Source organism: Protopterus annectens, chromosome 8.part0, assembly GCF_019279795.1.
Source record: "Protopterus annectens isolate FY-2018-M chromosome 8.part0, PAN1.0, whole genome shotgun sequence".
In the NCBI taxonomy this organism is placed as follows: Eukaryota; Metazoa; Chordata; order Ceratodontiformes; family Protopteridae; genus Protopterus; species Protopterus annectens.
In genome coordinates this window covers 1041604267-1041624292 of record NC_056741.1, presented here as the reverse complement: position 1 = coordinate 1041624292, position 20026 = coordinate 1041604267, and the positions used below count along the sequence as shown (strand labels likewise).

Sequence of the window (20026 nt, the reverse complement as noted above, 5' to 3'; positions counted from 1 at the left end):
ATACCTTATATATACAAGAAGCAATTTCTGATTATTTCACTTTAAATAAAAATGACCATTGTTAGGGAAACACATTATTAATTATTATTAAATTAATTAATTTAAACAAGGGTACACAAAGATAAAGGTACAAACTATATAAGAAAAAAAAGATAAACTATTCATATCATGAAATCAACAAGGCAGCAAACTTAAAGAATTGCCTAAAGTGAGATGGGACACTGCTGCACACATTTTTCCACATACCTGGTTATCTATTTTTAATTCCATGACGGTCGTGTTCTGTTTCATGGCCTGGATGACTGCCTTCATTCCCTCTGATGTGATGAAATTTGATTCAATGTTTAGACTCTCCAGTGTCTTATTCTCTTTCAGCATGCTAGCCAGAGCCTGTAATGAAGTATAAGGAAATAAAAATGTAATGGGCTGTACTAGTGTAGTTTTTAACTTAAGTGTGCATAAGAGGGTGGGTAATAAGTGATTGGGCCCAGTCCATAGCAGTGTAGCCACCCTTACAAGTGTGAACAAGACCAAGACAAGCAGATGCAGTCACAATGGAAATCAGCCCAGATGCTCTGACCACCAGAGATGTTTTTTTTTTTCTACTTGATAGATTGTATCACTATTAATAATGTTAGGCAGGTAAAACAAGATGGATCAACAGTTCACTGATGAGGTGCTGCTTTGAGATCCCAGTCGCTATTTCACCTGTATAAGAACATTTTTTTGGTAGTGTTTAAAGACATCATGTATTACATTCTTATTTTATGCAAAACCCATACCTTTCATTTGATTTTTGCAGAATGTCAGGATTTTTGCATCATATTTTTGGTCTGATACTCACAAAATGTGTGGTTTTCTGGTAAATTATTTGGGATTCATGTCACAAAATAATGACAGACATTGAAGTTCCAGACTTCATATTGTTGAGAAAATGCATGCTAATGCAAACCCTGTCATTCTAGCAACTTTCTAAATTTATAAAAGCAATAATTAAAACATGTCACTGATTCTGGACCTTTGACTTCCCATTATTTTTGGCTTTTGTCCAGATTTCTTTTGTGAAGAGTTTGAAAGGTATAACACCCTGTCAGCCATATGAATACTAACAATTCAAATAATACAAAATACAGATTGAACTGCTAAATGATTACAAATAATACTGCCAGGTATCTTGCTTTATAAACATAATTTCTAAGTTATTTTGTTTAGCTCTTACACCATAAGTGCTTTAGGCATTAGAGTTAGCATAAATATGTGAAACCAGCATTATCTGTTTAAAATGTTCTTCATAATTTTCTTCAACTTGAGAACTAAGGACTTGTCTGGATCTTACAAAAAAAACAGTAGAACATAACTACCTACTGTATTTTTTTCTGTTGGGTGTTTCAAAAATTGCATATTTCCAGTTACAGTTAATTATCTCTGAAAACATTTCAAAGTACACATTCAGATACTTTGGTAATATCCCACATTTATTTCCAGCTGTTATTCCTAATGAAGGGAAACAGGGCATAAATACAGACTCTTGAATGACAGTCTCCCTGTAACCCCCATGACATATGCATATTTCCTTTTGCTTCACATTTCATGTGCCAACATGTCATCTTCTGAGGACCTCTGACCTTGCCACTTCCCACCTCCCCACCCCCAATCTGACATTGTAATGTGTCTGCTTACTTGTGAGCATTTTCTTAGATTGCTAATTGCAAGTCTGACACTGTTTCTGAAAGCCCTCTTTGGGCTAATTCTAGCACTATGAGATGGACAGGTTATTGATAAAGGTCTAGAGAAGCTCCCCACCATCATACCAGGGGTGATGACATCCATGTTGTGATTCACATACTGTGATATGGTGCAGTACTGCAGTGCATTACTGTAAGAGCTTTAGTCATGACATAGACCCTTCCTATTAATTGTCGTGTCGCACCTCACCTTTCAGGAAATTCCAGGAAATGGTCATGCAACTGACTACAATTACTATATCGTGTAGAAAGCATTCACTAGGACAGTCTCTTTTCTTCACCAGTCACCTGGGGTAGGACATCACCATCGTTATGAAATATGAAAGTGCTGCACCAGAAGGACAACTATTCACATCCGGGTAGCTGAGGTCAACACACTCTAATCTCACAGACAAAAAAAAAATGGGGTTGTCTGTCTCTGAGATACCCCTTCTATCTGGAATATGCATATGCTGATAGGTTCATAGGTTCATAGGTAGGTACTAGGCTATCGGCCCAAGGGCCTACGTAAGCCTAACCAGAAAGGTTCCATAGCTTACGCCACCCAAGAAAGTTATTTTCCTGTGTCATTGTCGAGCAGAGACACAGAAGTGAACCCCGGGGTGTATTTCCTATTTCCCATCCACTCATCAAGACTTTTCTTGAAGAGTGCTAATGAAGAACTTTGCTTGACATAGATGGGTAGCTTGTTCCAGAGTATAGGAAGTCTCTGGGACAGGAATCTATCCCTTCAGCATGTCCTGTTTATTGCGGTGACAAGGTTTAGGTCCCTAAAGTGTGTAGCTCAGAGGGATTGGGATTTCTTTAGGTGTAGCATGTCCAACAGCTCTGGGTTTGACATAGCTTTATATGTTAGGCAGAGTAGGCGATATGCTACGGAGTAAAGCTGGAGTTTTTTGAGGCAGTCAGTGTAGGGCATTTGTTTGAGGCCAGTAATCCTCTTTGTGAGGTACTTCTGTGGCCTTTCCAGCTGCTGCAGATTTCTTGTGAGGTACATTCCAAAAGGGGCGTTGTACTCTATAATGGGTCTAATGAGTGATGAGTAGAGGGGAACAATGACCTCTTTTTTCCTGGATGAGAACCCTTTTATGATGAGGTGTGCCACATAGAAGGACTTCCTGACTACTGTGGCGATGTGACTATCAAAGGAGAGACTACTGTCCACCTGGATCCCAAGGTCTCTTATCACGCATTCGGTGTTAAGTAGATTGCTGCCTATGTGGTAGTTCATGGGTACAGAGTTTTACCAAAGGGGATGACACTGCACATTTTGGCATTGAGCTTGAGGCCATGGCTCTGACACCAGGCATCTGTCTCAGTGAGGCCCTTCTGTAGGATGTCCACATCATTTGGGGACTTGACTATGGCTCCTAGTTTGCAGTCATCTGTGAACTTCATTAGCCAGAGGCCTTCTGTGTTAGCCTGTACTTCAGAGAAGTAGATACCAAACAGGAGAGGTCCCAGGACGGACCCCTGTGGTACTCCACTTGTCACTGCTTTGAGGTCAGATTTGGAGTCTGCAGCTTTTACAGTGTGGGTTCTGTCAGTGAGCCAGTTGGCAACCCATCTTGTGACAGAGGGATTTATACTAGTTTAGTGAGTTTAGCTATAATTCCAGAATGAGGGATGGTGTTGAAAGCCTTGACGAGGTCAAGATAGGCTGTGGGAACCACCTTACCCTCATCCACGGCTTTGGTTACTGTCTCAAGGAAATCGATCAGGTTCAGGAGGCATGATCTGCCTTTCACAAACCCAAACTGGGTGGGATCCAGAGTTTGGAAGTTACCAATGTCTTTGTTTATGAGTTCCATGATGATACATTCCATAGCCTTGCAGACCAGGCTCGTCAGGCTAATAGGTCGATAGTTCCCGGGATCAGTGGTGGCTCCCCCTTTGTGGAGTGGGATAACTGTTGCTGTGCGCCATTCAGTGGGCACAAAACCTGATGCGAGGCTATTATTGAACATGGTGCCTAAGTGGGGAGCCAGTTCATTCTGAAGTTCATGTAAAACGCAGCCTGGGATGTTGTCCGGTCCCATGGATGCTGTGTTTTTGGCTTTAGAGAGTGCAGCTTTTACCTGCATAGTTGTGATTACAGGGACTCTGCATTCTTCCTGTATAGATATGGGCCCTTTAGGGGGTGAGAGGGGGGTAAAGTTAGCACTGAACCTATCTGCCAGGATTTTGGCAATATCAGTTGGTTCTGTAATTTTCGTGCCTTTGTGCTGTAACTCAGAGCACATCTGGGTGTTGCCATCTAGATTCTTGACATAGCTATAGAATGCTTTGTGATTGTCCTTGGATTTAGTGGCAATTTTGTTTTCGTAGCTAGCTTTGGAGGATCTTATAAGGGATCTCAGCTTCTTACTGAGGCTGACCAGGGAGCTCCTGCACTCATGGGATTTTACTCTTTTTTGCAACAGTTTCTTCCTTCTGTTGTACAGTTTGTTTATGGCAGGGGACCACCAGATTGGCTTCCTTTTTTTGGAGGATAGTGTCTTGGTTCTGTTTGGGATAGCACGATCCATGCGTGTAAGTGCTTATAGAGTGCATTTGTGTAGGATTCAGCAGTTGTAACTGTATTGTCCATCTGCATGGGTGTCATGAAGTTCACCACTACTGTCTTAAGAAGCATGAAGTTGGCTTTGGAGAAATATTTTACTGTGGTTTCCTTAATGGGGTTGGGGCGGGATGTGTATATCAAGGGTGATAAGCTTATGGTCGGATCGGACCAACGAGGAGTTGACTTCAGGTGTGGAACACCGGTCACTTATGTTGGTAATGACTAGGTCTAGTATATTGTTACCCCTGGTGGGGGTGTGGATAAGTTGATCTAGGGCATTGGAATTTATGAATTCCAGAATAGGCCACACAAGCTTGGGATCTAGAAATGCAATAGACTACAGACTGCACATCCCAAACTGAACTCTCATTGGTTTAGCAGTCTGTCACCACACGGTTAATTTTAGGACATAGTTCAGGCAAGAACACATATAAGGAAGTGAAGAAATCAAGATGCCACTATCACTAGCGAACTAAAAGCACATTATGTTTCAAGGAGAGAGTGCAAAATCAGCCAAATGCAGATCATTCACTTCTCTTTTTACTGAGTACATGGGGTCAGATCTGACTTGAGGCTAGTTCTTCTGAGTAAAATTATAGAACAGTATGCTGTGGCAATCTAAGTGGAAGATGTAATGCAATAGTTAAAGTGGCATGGCAGTTTGGAATTCTCAGAGTATTATTTCAAGTTAGACTTTTCCAGAATCGATGAAGAATCAGTCTAGCCAAAGGATAACATGTACTGTCAAGCAAAGTAACGGACTGTTTGCAGCTTGTATTACTGCATCCTAAGAAATCTAGAACCATTGTTAGGTGAAAGTGTAGGAGTAACACCTTGCGCTTGATACTAATGCATCCAAGTAACCCAACTATGCAACAGAAGTGACAGTACATGCTACTCACCGTTTCAAAACTGCTAGATGACAAGAACAGCATGGAAATTATAGCTGCATTTGTGTGTGTACTTGCATGTGTCCATATGTGTTGTAGGGAGAAAGAGAGAGACACACACACACACACACACACACACACACACACACACACACACACACACACACACACACACACACACACACACACACACACACACATATTTGTTTGAAAGAAGACTTGCCAAAAAAACATAAAAACAGCAAGCAGTTGATTAAGATGAGTGGCTGACTAGTAACTGACTATTGCAACACCTTTCAGTACTTTTAGAATGTTAAGGGAAGCAGTTTGTTTCCCTATTTATCCACAAGATGTCAGTATAATCCAGTGAACAACAAAAACACAAGTGTGTGTTGAGCTGTTTTCAGCAGTATGTGAACATTTACTGTCTGAATAACTCTGAAACAAACAAAACTAAATAGATATTATAGATGTATGTGCAGTTATGAAAGATGTGTCCCTTTGAACTTAAATCTGTGAAAGGATTCAAGCATCTGAGAGTACTGCAATAATTCCCTTACTTTCTGTAAATGACATACCCAGAACCTAAAAACTGTTCATTTCTCAGTGTACAAGTAATCCTTAGATCTGAACACACTATTTTTTACTCCTGATCTCTTTCGCACAGACTGTGAAACTTACTAGCCAAGTCAAACGTCACCTGATCCCCTTCTTGTGTCTTGTATCTGCCATTCTCCAGGACAGGAGTATCCTCAAAATTACAACTACATGCTAAAGTTTTTCTCATCTCAGAATGCATTTTCTTAAGCACAAAATGAGCACTGCACTATCACATATAAATAAAGCATGTGTTGCAGTTTTATTTTCATCCTTGCATTATTTCCCTTCAGCTGCATCCATAAACCTTTAGATACTCTAAATACTTGGGCTTATAAATACATATATGGGTCTACTTCTAAATTTTGAACTTTTAAAACCTTGAATTGCTTAAGGTTGAGACGATAAGATCGAAATTCTGAAACTTAGAAATTTTAATAAAAAATAAAAACAAAAAAATTTTTTTTAATGTTTTTGCAGGGGGCAAGCCCCACTGCACCCCCACACCCCCTGCTAATTAAACAAACCAACTCCGATCGCACTACAGCGAGGAAAACAGTAAATATACCCCTCCGCGCTGTACGGCGATCTCCATTTAAATGGTTTGAAGTTTCAAAACTTTGATCTTATGGTCTCGACCATAAGCAATTTGATGTTCAAAATTTAGAAGTAGACCTGAATGGATAATTTTATCCATTTTCAGTACAGGCCCAGCAAGAAAGGCTCAAAAATATAAAAACATAAAATACATATACATAGGTGAAAAATTGACATTATATTACAATATATTGAAAAGACATAGATTAATACAAATATATATAAAACACTCTCTTTTCAGAGATTCTAAAATAAAGCAGCAATTCAGAGTACTCCCACTTAAAATGAATAGTCAGAAGAATCTAAAGCAAAAGGAGTTACAAAAACAAAAGTCACTTTGTGATTAGATAGAGTGCATTCAGGAAGGAAGAACCTGCAGCTAAAAAAATTAATTTTGTCAGCATTGCAGCCAACAACAGGCCATTTTGATGTAAAGCAAATTATGAAATAATATTAACAACTTTGGTAACATAGGGACATTTGGATTGCATAGAAGATGAATATGTACTAAAATGCATGTTTTTTTTAACATTAGTTGCCATTTAAGAGATTTGAGAGCTAGCCACCCATAATTTATGAATACCTGCTGTTTGGCTTTAAGATTTTGCTCCAAATAGAAAGCCATGAGGTATGAAATCAATGCAGCATTATCCCTTCAGTAAGTACATTGCTTTGGGGGGATGTGACACATCTCATTTTAGGCCATCTTGTTGGAGCCAGTTCAGTCAAGGATAATAAACTGAATGGGATTTCAGGGAAAAATACTACATTTGGGTCAGATCTCCTCACAGTCACCTGCAGGGGCTACAGCCACTGTACCCCCTAACTAATATAATTATCTTTGAGGTCTGAGGTCAGCAAGTCTTGGGGTAAGTTATAACTAGGTTAACTATAGTCTGTTTAATTTATCAGTCTTAAATAGGTTTTGATAGTATTGTGCATTTAAGAATGAACATTTACTATTTATTTTAAATGTAAACATATTAAGGAATTCAGTAAAGATTAATAATCACTTGTATTGACTTTTATCAGATATTTATGCATTCTCACTGTCTCAGCAGGTTGATGCCAGAAAGATCAGAAATATGTCCTTTTCCAAGAGCAGATGCTACTGCTGATTTTCCAGTAGTTAAACTGTGGTGCAGCATAGGATGCTATAGTCCTGCAATATTATCATTCAGATGCAGTGTTAAACCAAGGTCTCATCTCTCCAATTTGGTGATAAGTTATATGGAAGTTAAAGATCCTGTAGCACTTAGTGAAAAGTGAAGATGCTTTATTAATCATTTCTTAAACAACAAACAGAAAAGCAAGCCAATGTGCAAAAGAAAACATAATAATAATAATAATAATAATAATAATAATAATAATAAAAACATTCACTTTAAATTATTGTTGTTTACATATTTTATGAAATAAAATACACAATAACATAAAATAATTATTGTTTTATTACAATCATATTGCTGTATTCATACTTATGTTTTAATATCCACAACCAGCTTTTTGTGACCCATTTTTACATAATACTATTATTTGCCTTCCAAAAATATTTTTCATATCAAGTATGTTATTTCACTATCAAATTTCTTTATTTAACTATTTTGTTTTTATATAGACCTAAAGCCATTATTTATTCTGCCACTGTTTTTCAAACTGAATAATTTAAATGCTTGTGGAAATTTTTTCCAAATATATTTATTTTGCTAGTTTTCACATTCTAAAAATTTCACATTCTAAAAAAGTCTGAAAGTCTCTTATTTTTGGCAGCTGTAATTACTATATAAACTCACTTCTTTTACTTTATATGTCATTTGCTAATTCACTGATAATTTTGACCCATCAATCTCTACACAAAATCCCATACTCTTGTTATGTTTATTTGTTCTTTTGTCTTTGTTGGTCAATAGCTTCACATTCCATCTAGCATCTAAAACCATTTATAGCTGTTAGTCAAATATTTATCAAATTCATTTTTCAACCTCTTAATTTTGTTTAAAAGTTCTTTCATATTTGTAGCAAAATATTTTTCTTTCTGCCTTTTTCTAAATCAGTATTTCTCCATCATTCTTTATAGTTTTATTTCAGTAATTCCCCTAAATCAACCATGCCTTGTTTTTTACCACTTTTATCACAAAAAGTAAAACAATTACTGTATAAAATAAGTTGCCGAATAAACTTCCCTACCCAACTTCTTATTCCTTTGCATTGTGTATCATACCCCCTTTATGGGGCTAAAGCTTATTCCCTAAATTGTCTTAAAATAAATTCATTTGGAGCTATTGTACTGTTTCACAAACATCACTTGTTTTGCTGCAGTTATTTTATAGCAACTCATAATTAAACAGCTCCCTTCATTTTCTTTGAAACTTTTCTGTCTTTTTATTTTCAATTTCTAGTTCCAAAATGGCTTTATTTCTTCTGTCTAATTCATTTAATCATATCCTTTTTCCATACATTTTACTCTACTTTGGATTTATTCAAAATCCAAAAGTCATATTGCTCCTCTATAATTATCAAATTCCTAACTATTCTTCCTTAGCTTCTACCACTAGAACATGATCATACACAGTATATATCTCATTTTTCATCCAGAGTCATACTTACTATCATTAACTCTTCTAACAATTTCATTCATACAAGTAGAAAGATAGGGGCTTCAGAAGTTTTCTTGTTCTATACTTTTTCTAAGTTCACATCAGTAAACCCATTCGTGACTGAAGATTAAATAACAATACTATTCATCAAATCATGAGTAAAACATTTAAATGCTTCTCAATAAAATTTGGGTGGAATTTACCATTAATCCATATACTGTTGTACCTTCTTTTTTATTTTCATATACTTTTTGAATTACTTTTATGTTAATGTTTAGCAGTTTATTGTCTTTCCTACTTTCCTCTAGCATACCTTTGAACTGATCATCTTTCAATAGTCCCAAATTTCCTTTCTAGAAATCTCCCTCTAAAGTTTGCTATTGTACTGTGTACCATTTGTTAACTGCTTTTATATACTCTTCATCTGTAAAAATTCTGTATACGTTGTAACTGCATCAATAGTTTAACAATCCTGTTAATAATGTTTATTGCCTAACTTCTCTTGAAATACTATTTAATCTGTATATTGTAATTGTAATTATCTGTGACTATAACCAACAAAAGCACTGTGTAGAGGAGTTCAAGACACCGGCCAGCCAGATATTGTCACAAGCGTTTATTGAGCAAAAAAATCAATGGTGAAATAAAAGAACGTTAAACACCAACTGAAACACAGCGTTTTTCGTCTGAACCTCAGACTTCATCAGACATCTGTTTAAAACAATTAAACAATTAAACAATAATATATATAGACAAAACCATTCAAATAGTCCAATGAAAAGCACAAATTCATGAATAATTTATCAGTATCATGTGAATGGAGCAAAATAAATACATATTGAACAATATTGAGTTAAAATACGTTGAAAATAGATATCCAAATATGAAAATGAATATATATGTTAATAAATATGTTGTTTGTATGATGTTGAAAATGTTAAAAAATGTTAAAAAACACTAAATAGTACCTACATAAAAACTATACACCTAATAGCACAAAACAACTGGTATAACACGCCCTCTAGTGGTCCATCAGGTGAAATACAAATCCCACCTTAAACTCATTTGAAATCCAGAACACTGAAAAATGGAATTTTCTTTAATGTGATTCCATGGAATTGTAAGTGAAATTACGAATGCAATAAATAACCTAGAATATATCTCATAAAAATATCAAATTATACTGTTCATAAGTATAATATATTATGAATAAAAATCATGATTAGATGTGAAATAACCCTCAAAATTGAATGAAACATCGTTTGTAATCTAGCAGCTCTCATTTTAAGGACAGGTGCAAGGGAAATATAATCGTTAAGTCCTGGGAATCTATTGGCTTCTAAAACTATTTGCCAATATAATTCTCTATATTCAGTCCTGGTTTCCCATGGACCGCCCCTCTCATCTCCCTCCACTTCTTCAATCACAAAAACTTGTATTTAGCCAATGGGCAAAGAATAGTATGCCTGTACAAAGCATTAGTCATTTTTTTATTTTTAATGTCATTTAAGAGTTCATATACCCTTCTCCTCATTTTTCTCTCTGTTTTCCCTATATAGAAACTGGAGCAGATCTCGCATGTAGCAATATATATCACCCCAAAAGAATCACAGGTGCTAAAGGTCCTACTAACTAATTTTCCACACCCAGATTCAAGATAAATCTGGTGAACATTTGTCATTGAGGGGCATTGAGAACACATTTTACAAGAAAAATTTCCAGGCATCTTATTTCCTTTTTTCTTTAACCTGTAATTTGTTGATAACCAGTCCTTCATATTCCGTCCTCTCCTGAAAATAATCTTGGGTGGTTCATTCCCTTTACAACTAAGATCTGTAATTCGGACAAACTTGTCCCACTCTTTTTGAAAAATATTCTGAATTACTCTTGCATCACCACTATAATCTATTATGAAGGCATTATTAAATTTCATGTTGTTATGTTTAATTTCCAAATCTATTCTTTCATTGGGTTCTACCTTATTGAAACTTGTAGGCTCTTTTCCTAAAATAGGTTGAAATCTATCTGTCCTTCCTTTAGCCACATCTTCATAGATTTTAGAACAAAATTCTAAGGGATACCCCCTTTCTACAAACATCTGGGTCAAAAATTTACACTCTTCAGTAAAATCAAAGTCATCTGATGTCATCCTGGAGATCCTAACAAATTGTCCCTTCAAAATACTCTTTTTCTGGTGAAAGGGGTGAGCACTACTAAAATGTAAAAACCTATTAGAAAAAGTATTTTTTCTAAATAACCTGGACTTGAAACAATCTTTTCCTTTTATCAATTTGATGTCTAAATAATTAATTTCTTGGGCGCTAGTCACATAAGTAAATTTTAAAAAATCAGTAGTGTTATTAATATAATTTATAAATTCATTCAATCTTTCATAACTGTCCTTCCAAAAAATAACTATATCATCCAAAAATCTTTTGTAAAGGCACCAACAATCTTTATATATACTATTATGAATGAATTTTGCTTCCCAGGTATTTAAAACTAAATTAGCAAAGATGGGGGCGCATCTCGCGCCCATCGCCACCCCACTAATTTGTTGAAAATATTCACCTTGGAAGTATATGTAATTATATTTCAACACAATTTCCATTAATACATTACATAAATATACCTCATTATCATTTTTTTCTCCCGAATATCTAACAGCCTCTTCAAACTATTCAAGTCCTATAGTGTGTGGAATAGAGCCGAAAAGGTCCACCACATCTATAGTCAAAAAAATTAAATCGTTATTAAACATGTGATTTTTGACATTATAAAGGAAATCCCAAGAGTCCTTTAAAAAAGATGTACCTCTCATCATTAATGGTTTCAATTTTACATCAATATATCTGGCTAAAGGAGAAATGACTGAACCTTCAGCGGCCACAATAGGGCGTAAAGGTGGATCATTAAGATCTTTATGAACTTTAGGAATACCGAATATGCCAGGAATTTTAGGTCTATTTACATGTAAAAATTCAAATAGTTCTTTATCTATAAATCCTTCCAAAAATAAATCATATAGCATACTGTATATTCTCTTATAACCTATATTTATCTCATTTCTGGAAAGGTTGGCATATTTAGTCTCATCCAGTAACATTTGTAACATCTTACCTTCATAATTGATATTATTCATTAGAACAATTCTCCCACCCTTATCTGGTTTCATTACTCTTAAATTTGCATTCCCCCTTAAATCTTGAATAAGTTTACATTCAACAGGTGTAAGGTTAGGGGCAATTCTATTATTCTTAACCACTTTTCTAAACTCCCCCTCTATAATGTTCTCTAAATTCCTAAGTTGAGCATGAATAGGGGGGTTCCAAACACTCATCCTTTTCAATGATTCATGGGCCCCACAATCCAATGTCTCACCACAAATTAGGTTCAAATTAATTTTTCTTAAAAACATTTTCAAATCTATTATCAACTTACTAATATTGCACCTAGTCTTAGGTACAAAATTTAATCCTTTAGAAAAAAGGCTGAAATATGTATTGTTGATGTGTAAATCTGTATAATTAAAAATCTTAAAATTTTGGTAGTCATCAATAATACAAACCACAGTATTTGTGTTACTAAAATTTAAAATTTGGGGATTATCGTAGGGGGTGGGGCTATCAAATCCACAGGAATTTTCCATTAAAATCTCCTGCCTCTCCCCCTCCATACATTCTGTTGGAAGTTCCCCTCCCTCTGGTTCCTGATTCTTTCAGACCTCCGAAGAGGAGGATATTCTAAAGGGTCCAAATTAACTAAATTACTTCTATTTTCATCATAATTGACTCCACTCTCCGCTTGTTTAGCAAAATAAGTAGATTCCCTGTAATAATTAAAGGTTTACCTAGGTTTTGGGTAATGAAAATTGTTTTCATATTCAAATACATCTCTATCTATTTTCCTATTCTTTCTTTCTAAAATTTTCTCACATTTCTTATCAATATTTCTCCTCATTTCAAAGTATTTCTTCTTTTCTTCATCCACTATAAATAACAAATCATTAATTATTTTTTCATTAACAGTGTCAATATGTTCCATTATTTGCTCCATTTCTTCCTCATTATTTTTGACAATAGCCCTGAGAAGATCAAAACCCCAATTGTCAAACATTTTAATTAAAGATTCATAAAAGCGTGTCCCTTCTTTGACATTGTTAGGGAACTTGTGTACCCTTAAACCTTTAGGTACAATTTTAACATGCAAACATTCCTTAAGGTAAATATTCTCTATATTCAATACTTTGTATTTAAACAATAAATCATTCAATCTGTTTAAATTATCTGCATAACTATACACATGTCCTTCATTTTTCTTAACGTATTTCCGCAGTTCAACTTTTTAACACAATATGGTTCAATATGTATTTATTTTGCTCCATTCACATGATACTGATAAATTATTCATGAATTTGTGCTTTTCATTGGACTATTTGAATGGTTTTGTCTATATATATTATTGTTTAATTCAGGGGCGTCCAACCTTTTCAGTTGTAAGGGCCGCATTGAGTCAACAGAAATGATCTGGGGGCCAGACGGCAAGTGAGGACCAAAAAAAAAAAAAAAAAAAAAAAAAAAGCTGGTGCGACCAAATAAGGAAGGAAATGAGCAGTCTCACAGAAAGCCCTCATGCTGGTGGCTTTCTCCTCTGTAGCATGTGGAAACAACATAACCACCCCCCCAACCCCCCACCCCCCAACATGCTGCAGCATGGCATCAAAGAACTGGTGCAGTATCCTTGTGGCAGATGCCTGAGATAACCCCGCTGTGTCCCCAAGTTGATCATCAAAAGGTCCATCATCTATCTAGCTTGTATTTAAGAAGCTACATATACCTTGGTGTCTGCACGGACAGGTACTCCACACATCTCATAGGCCTGTTAAGAAGCATGATAGATCGTGCTCCCTCATTTACAAGCCAGCTCGGTGGCACAGTGACAAAACATATAGCATTGTTGCCTCACAACAAGAGGGTCTTTCTGAATTCTAGGGACAAACAAAAGTGGGGTGCACAGACATTCGCTGCAGAATGCACTGGTGAAAGTCATTCCCTATGATACAGGCATTTACTACTAGGTCACCCCTGCAATATAATTTTAAAAAATGGATGAAAACTTTTGGTATCACTTGTTTGACCTGAGCCTTACTTTGCAATAGTCACATAAGGCAAATTGTTCCACTACTCAAAAAAAAAAAAAAAGTATAAATCCTTGAATGCTTACACAGAACAGTAATATATTAATGACATAGGCGATAATTATGTTATAGAAAAAAACACCACTAGGAAACAAAAAAAGGAAGAATTGTCAACCGTTTTAATGATATTTTTCTTCCTTTTTTGTTTCCAAGTGGTATTTTTTCTGTTATTGTTTTGTTTTTCACCACCCACAATTGAGACTTTCAGTTGTTTATTATTCTAAGAATTATATTATGCCAAACTGCTTTTTTTCACAATGATATTCTGAATTACAAGATACTGCTAAATGAAAACATTGTCTCAATTAAAGAAACAAGACAATTCAAAACACAATACAAGGGATGTCAGCCTAAATGTCTTACAGGACATGGAGAAATAATAAATAACTCTTCTTTACTATGATATAATAGCTGCATGGCTGGTCTGCTCCTCACATTTTACAGTGGTTCAAGTCCCCCACTTTGGCTTTTTATACACACACACACTCACACACACACACACACACACACACACACACACACACACACACACACACACACACACACACACACAAATCCATGTCCCTTTCCTATTATAACTTTAAGTTTGCAACACCATTGAGTAATGGGAAATGTAATTACTTTAACTATTCCCTTTCACCAAGGAGCAATCCGCATAAGGGAGGTGGGATCTTAAATGAAAGATGACCAAGACAGACTTTTAACTCCTCTTCCTGCATTGGTACCATCTGTAAATGGGAACTTTTAATTTAGATTAGAAAGTATCCGCACTGCAGAGCCCACATATATATGCTCTATGTTTGGTGCTTTTATGGTGTGCATTTCCACCTCTTGTATGTTTGCAAAAGTATACTAGATCTTTTGTGTTGCACTTTAGGGCTTTGCAGTGGCCCCACTGCAGACCCACCTTTTACAGGGACACAATTCAACCATTTTGGTCTTAGTATGTTATTTGTAAGTGATAGTACCTTAGCAATTGCTTTTACAGCCTGTCTGGGTATTGTGGTTTAATCGGGTGACTCATGGTTGTGATGGAAACATTCCAGCAAAAGTTATGCTGTTTATTCTACCTGCATATTTTTTTTCTGATTAGCACTAATTTATGTAAAGTGCTTCTCCCCAAGCTGCACATACAAACAGTAAAGAGTTTCTCTCCAAGCTACACCTACCCACCCGATAACAAGAGTAAAAACACATGTATTAATTGTACCAAGGGAGTTCTGCAGCTTCCTGCATGCTGTGCTGATCATAACTCTCACATGAAGACAATCACCTGAAAAAATATCTTCTCTTCTAAGACATGTTAGTACACCCCGACAATGTTACTTCACCCTCCATGATCCAGATGCACTGACCTGGAGCTGCTGTAGTAAACAAGACAAAAAATATAGCAGCTGAACCACATTGACCAGCCAACGATCAAAACTTTCCTGATCAGTGTAACCAATTAACAATCAACAACTGCAACCAGTAGCATGGCTAGAGGCTCTGGGGTTCAATCATGAGACATAGAGTCACTGCTTTGCAAGAGCAGAGCTGTAAGTTGGAAAAAGTATGACCACTGAAATACTAAAATATATAATGTCCATTAAAATGCAGAGGCATCCCTTTTCCATTAAAAAAACAAGCTATAATACAAGTTTCCTGAGATTTATGAAAAATAATAATCTATCAAAACAACACATTGACATTTTAACAGTCCAGGTATACTTTAATGACAAAAAAAAAAATCAAGAAGTTGAAATTTGCAGTATTTTCAGTATCTACCTTCACATAACATTATATGATGATGGGGGTGGGGGTGTGCAGTAAATCATTTTAACAGAGAAACTCCCTTACATGTCAACTTTTATGCAGTTTATTTAATGTGACAAACTTTACTAACTACAATATTTCAATGCTCAAACCGTTATTTATATTTTGGAACTTTGCACCAAATCTGCTGCATGTATAAGCACTCAAAGAGCCAAACAAAAAGGACCCAAAAGTACAAAACTGAAACATTGAATGCACTGAGTTTGCTTGACATGATCATTACCAAAGGCTTTAATCCCGCTGACTAAATAAGATGTTTACATCAAAGAATAACAATAATCTAACACTTTCAAGCATCAGATCTGAAATTTTATTTTAATTGAAATCATATGGCATAAAAGACTGAAATATTAAAGTACACTTTTGGCCACTGCCGCAGTCTGCACAAAGTTTACATTTCATTTCATTCAGTGTATTCATCATAATTGTCCATACTTGGGCACTTTGGGTGGAAAGGGTAAAGACAGCGGAAAACATGAAAGTTTAAAATCAGCGAGCAGATAGAGAAATATTCACTTGACAATTGCAATCCATCTGGTTTAGAACATTGCAAACTGTATTCATGGAAAATAAACACATTCGCTAAGATAATCCATTCATGTACAAAATTAACTTAAGAAAAATCAATTAAAAGTGATACAAATACACTTTAAAAACATATCTGTAACTGCTAGATAACTCCCTTTTCAAACATTATCTTCCTACTGTCAATCCTTCTGAACTAAATGACCTATCCCAAAATGTAAAGAATGAGCGTGTGCATTCAAACATTTCTAAGCAGTTCCAAGTACAGATAACTGTCAATGCAAACCTACTCAGTAATTCATTCACATCTAATTTCCCAAACTCATTTTAATAAGCACCAACCCCTTCTCAGGATAAAAATTTTGATTGCAATGTTGTCGGTAATGTGAGCATTACTTTAAAAACTGCAAGCAATCTCATTACAGAACCTTTAAAAATAAACAAAATAAGATGTACAAAAAGCAGCAAACAAATGTTTAAATGACAAGGGCATAAAATGCGGAATGACAATATTGTACTTGTGCTAAAATCAGGTCTCACATCAGAGCTAGTACATAGCATTGCAACTCAGTGTAAGAAAATTCAATTCTAACGACTTACCTGTTACTGCAGGAGATGTGTAATGTAGTCAGTAATAAATCCCCCTCGCTCTCAATTCTTTCTTTGCCGCGACCTCAATCCTCTTCCCTCAGCTGTGTACCGCAAATGAATCTACCAACGGAAAACGGCAGGACGGTGTTTTACAAGATGCGCACACCAGCATAAAGACGCTGGCATAAAAAAAAAATGGGGAAAAAGTAATGTGGCGCATGCGCACAACAGCTGACAGACGCGGACGTGAAAACACACGGAAAAAAAGTAAAATTTAAACTTAAGGGTCGCGGGCCGCATGGAAGAGCTCTGAGGGCCGCATGCGGCCCGCGGGTTGGACACTACTGGTTTAATTGTTTTAAACAGATGTCTGATGAAGTCTGAGGTTCAGACGAAAAATGCTGTGTTTCAGTTGGCATTTAACGTTCTTTTATTTCACCATTGATTTTTTGCTCAATAAACACTTGTGACAATATCTGGCTGGCCGGTGTCTTGAACTCCTCTACACAGTGCTTTTGTTGGTTATTGGTGATTTTTTGCACTGTTTCTTCTGTCAAATCGGATTATTGGTAGTGAATATGGAAGGTGAGGAGAGCTTTTCCCCGGTGCACCAGGAACTTCGTGGGTCGAAGGGGAGCGAACTTGGTACACTTATTGGTCAGCTTAGTCAGCTGATAACAGTTTTGACTCCACTGTGCGGGTCGTTGACGCAAAGTAGTAGTAACACCACTATTCCTGGAAACCAAGAAGCGTTTGTCTTTCGGCAAGGGGTTGAAAATGGTAATGTGAACTTGCCTCAGCGAGCGCATTCGAGCCCTAAAGAGCCTTTAAGCACTGGGACTAGCAGGATGGTGAATACTGCTCGAGGTTCAACAAATGGTGAGGGAATTAGGTTGGGAATGCCAAATGATCTACAGGTGGTGGGTGAGACCAACCGCTCACCAGAGCAAGGTGACTGTATTTTTCAAAGACTACCTCTTAATGACTGGTTAAATCAAAAAGCTGAACTGCGGAAATATGTTAAGAAAAATGAAGGACGTGTATAGTTATGCAGATAATTTAAACAGATTGAATGATTTATTGTTTAAATACAAAGTATTGAATATAGAGAATATTTACCTTAAGGAATGTTTGCATGTTAAAATTGTACCTAAAGGTTTAAGGGTACACAAGTTCCCTAACAATGTCAAAGAAGGGACACGCTTTTATGAATCTTTAATTAAAATGTTTGACAATTGGGGTTTTGATCTTCTCAGTGCTATTGTCAAAAATAATGAGGAAGAAATGGAGCAAATAATGGAACATATTGACACTGTTAATGAAAAAATAATTAATGATTTGTTATTTACAGTGGATGAAGAAAAGAAGAAATACTTTGAAATGAGGAGAAATATTGATAAGAAATGTGAGAAAATTTTAGAAAAAAAGAATAGGAAAATAGATAGAGATGTATTTGAATATGAAAACAATTTTCATTACCCAAAACCTAGGTCAACCTTTAATTATTACAGGGAATCTACTTATTTTGCTAAACAAGCGGATAGTGGAGTCAATTATGATGAAAATAGAAGTAATTTAGTTAATTTGGACCCTTTAGAATATCCTCCTCTTCGGAGGTCCGAAAGAATCAGGAACCAGTGGGAGGGGAACTTCCAACAGAATGTATGGAGGGGGAGAGGCAGGAGATTTTAATGGAAAATTCCTGTGTATTTGATAGCCCCACCCCCTACGATAATCCCGAAATTTTAAATTTTAGTAACACAAATACTGTGGTTTGTATTAGTGATGACTACCAATATTTTAAGATTTTTAATTATACAGATTTACATAACAACAATACATATTTCTGCCTTTTTTCTAAAGGATTAAATTTTGTACCTAAAACTAGGTGCGATATTAGTAAGTTGATAATAGATTTGAAAATGTTTTTAAGAAAAATTAATTTGAACCTAATTTGTGGTGAGACATTGGATTGTGGGGCCCATGAATCATTGAAAAGGACGAGTGTTTGGAACCCCCCTATTCATGCTCAACTTAGGAATTTAGAGAACATTATAGAGGGGGAGTTTAGAAAAGCAGTTAAGAATAATAGAATTGCCCCTAACCTTACACCTGCTGAATATAAACTTCTTCAAGATTTAAGGGGGAATGCAAATTTAAGAGTAATGAAACCAGATAAGGGTGGGGGAATTGTTCTAATGAATAATATCAATTATGAAGGTAAGATGTTACAAATGTTACTGGATGAGACTAAATATGCCAACCTTTCCAGAAATGAGATAAATATAGGTTATAAGAGAATATACAGTATGCTATGTGATTTATTTTTGGAAGGATTTATAGATAAAGAACTATTTGAATTTTTACATTTAAATAGACCTAAAATTCCTGGCATATTCGGTATTCCTAAAGTTCATAAAGATCTTAATGATCCACCTTTACGCCCTATTGTGGCCGCTGAAGGTTCAGTCATTTCTCCTTTAGCCAGATATATTGATGTAAAATTGAAACCATTAATGATGAGAGGTACATATTTTTTAAAGGACTCTTGGGATTTCCTTTATAATGTCAAAAATCACATGTTTAATAACGATTTAATTTTTTTGACTATAGATGTGATGGACCTTTTTTGGCTCTATTCCACACACTATAGGACTTGAATGGTTTGAAGAGGCTATTAGATATTCGGGAGAAAAAAATGATAATGAGGTATATTTATGTAATGTAGTAATGGAAATGGTGTTGAAATATAATTACATATACTTCCAAGGTGAATATTTTCAACAAATTAGTGGGGTGGCGATGGGCGTGAGATGCACCCCCATCTTCGCTAATTTAGTTTTAAATACCTGGGAAGCAAAATTCATTCATAATAGTATATATAAAGATTGTTGGTGCCTTTACAAAAG

General features: G+C 35.7%; 1 protein-coding gene across 1 annotated transcript in view; it reads right to left on the bottom strand.

The window, feature by feature from the left end:
• The window catches only part of TMOD4 (tropomodulin 4), a 504246-nt gene that overhangs the window by 51770 nt on the left and 432450 nt on the right, over positions 1-20026 (bottom strand). The window contains exon 8 of the mRNA XM_044080521.1: positions 247-390. Coding sequence (XP_043936456.1) covers positions 247-390 — 144 coding nt within the window. The remainder of the gene's footprint in view (positions 1-246; positions 391-20026) is intronic.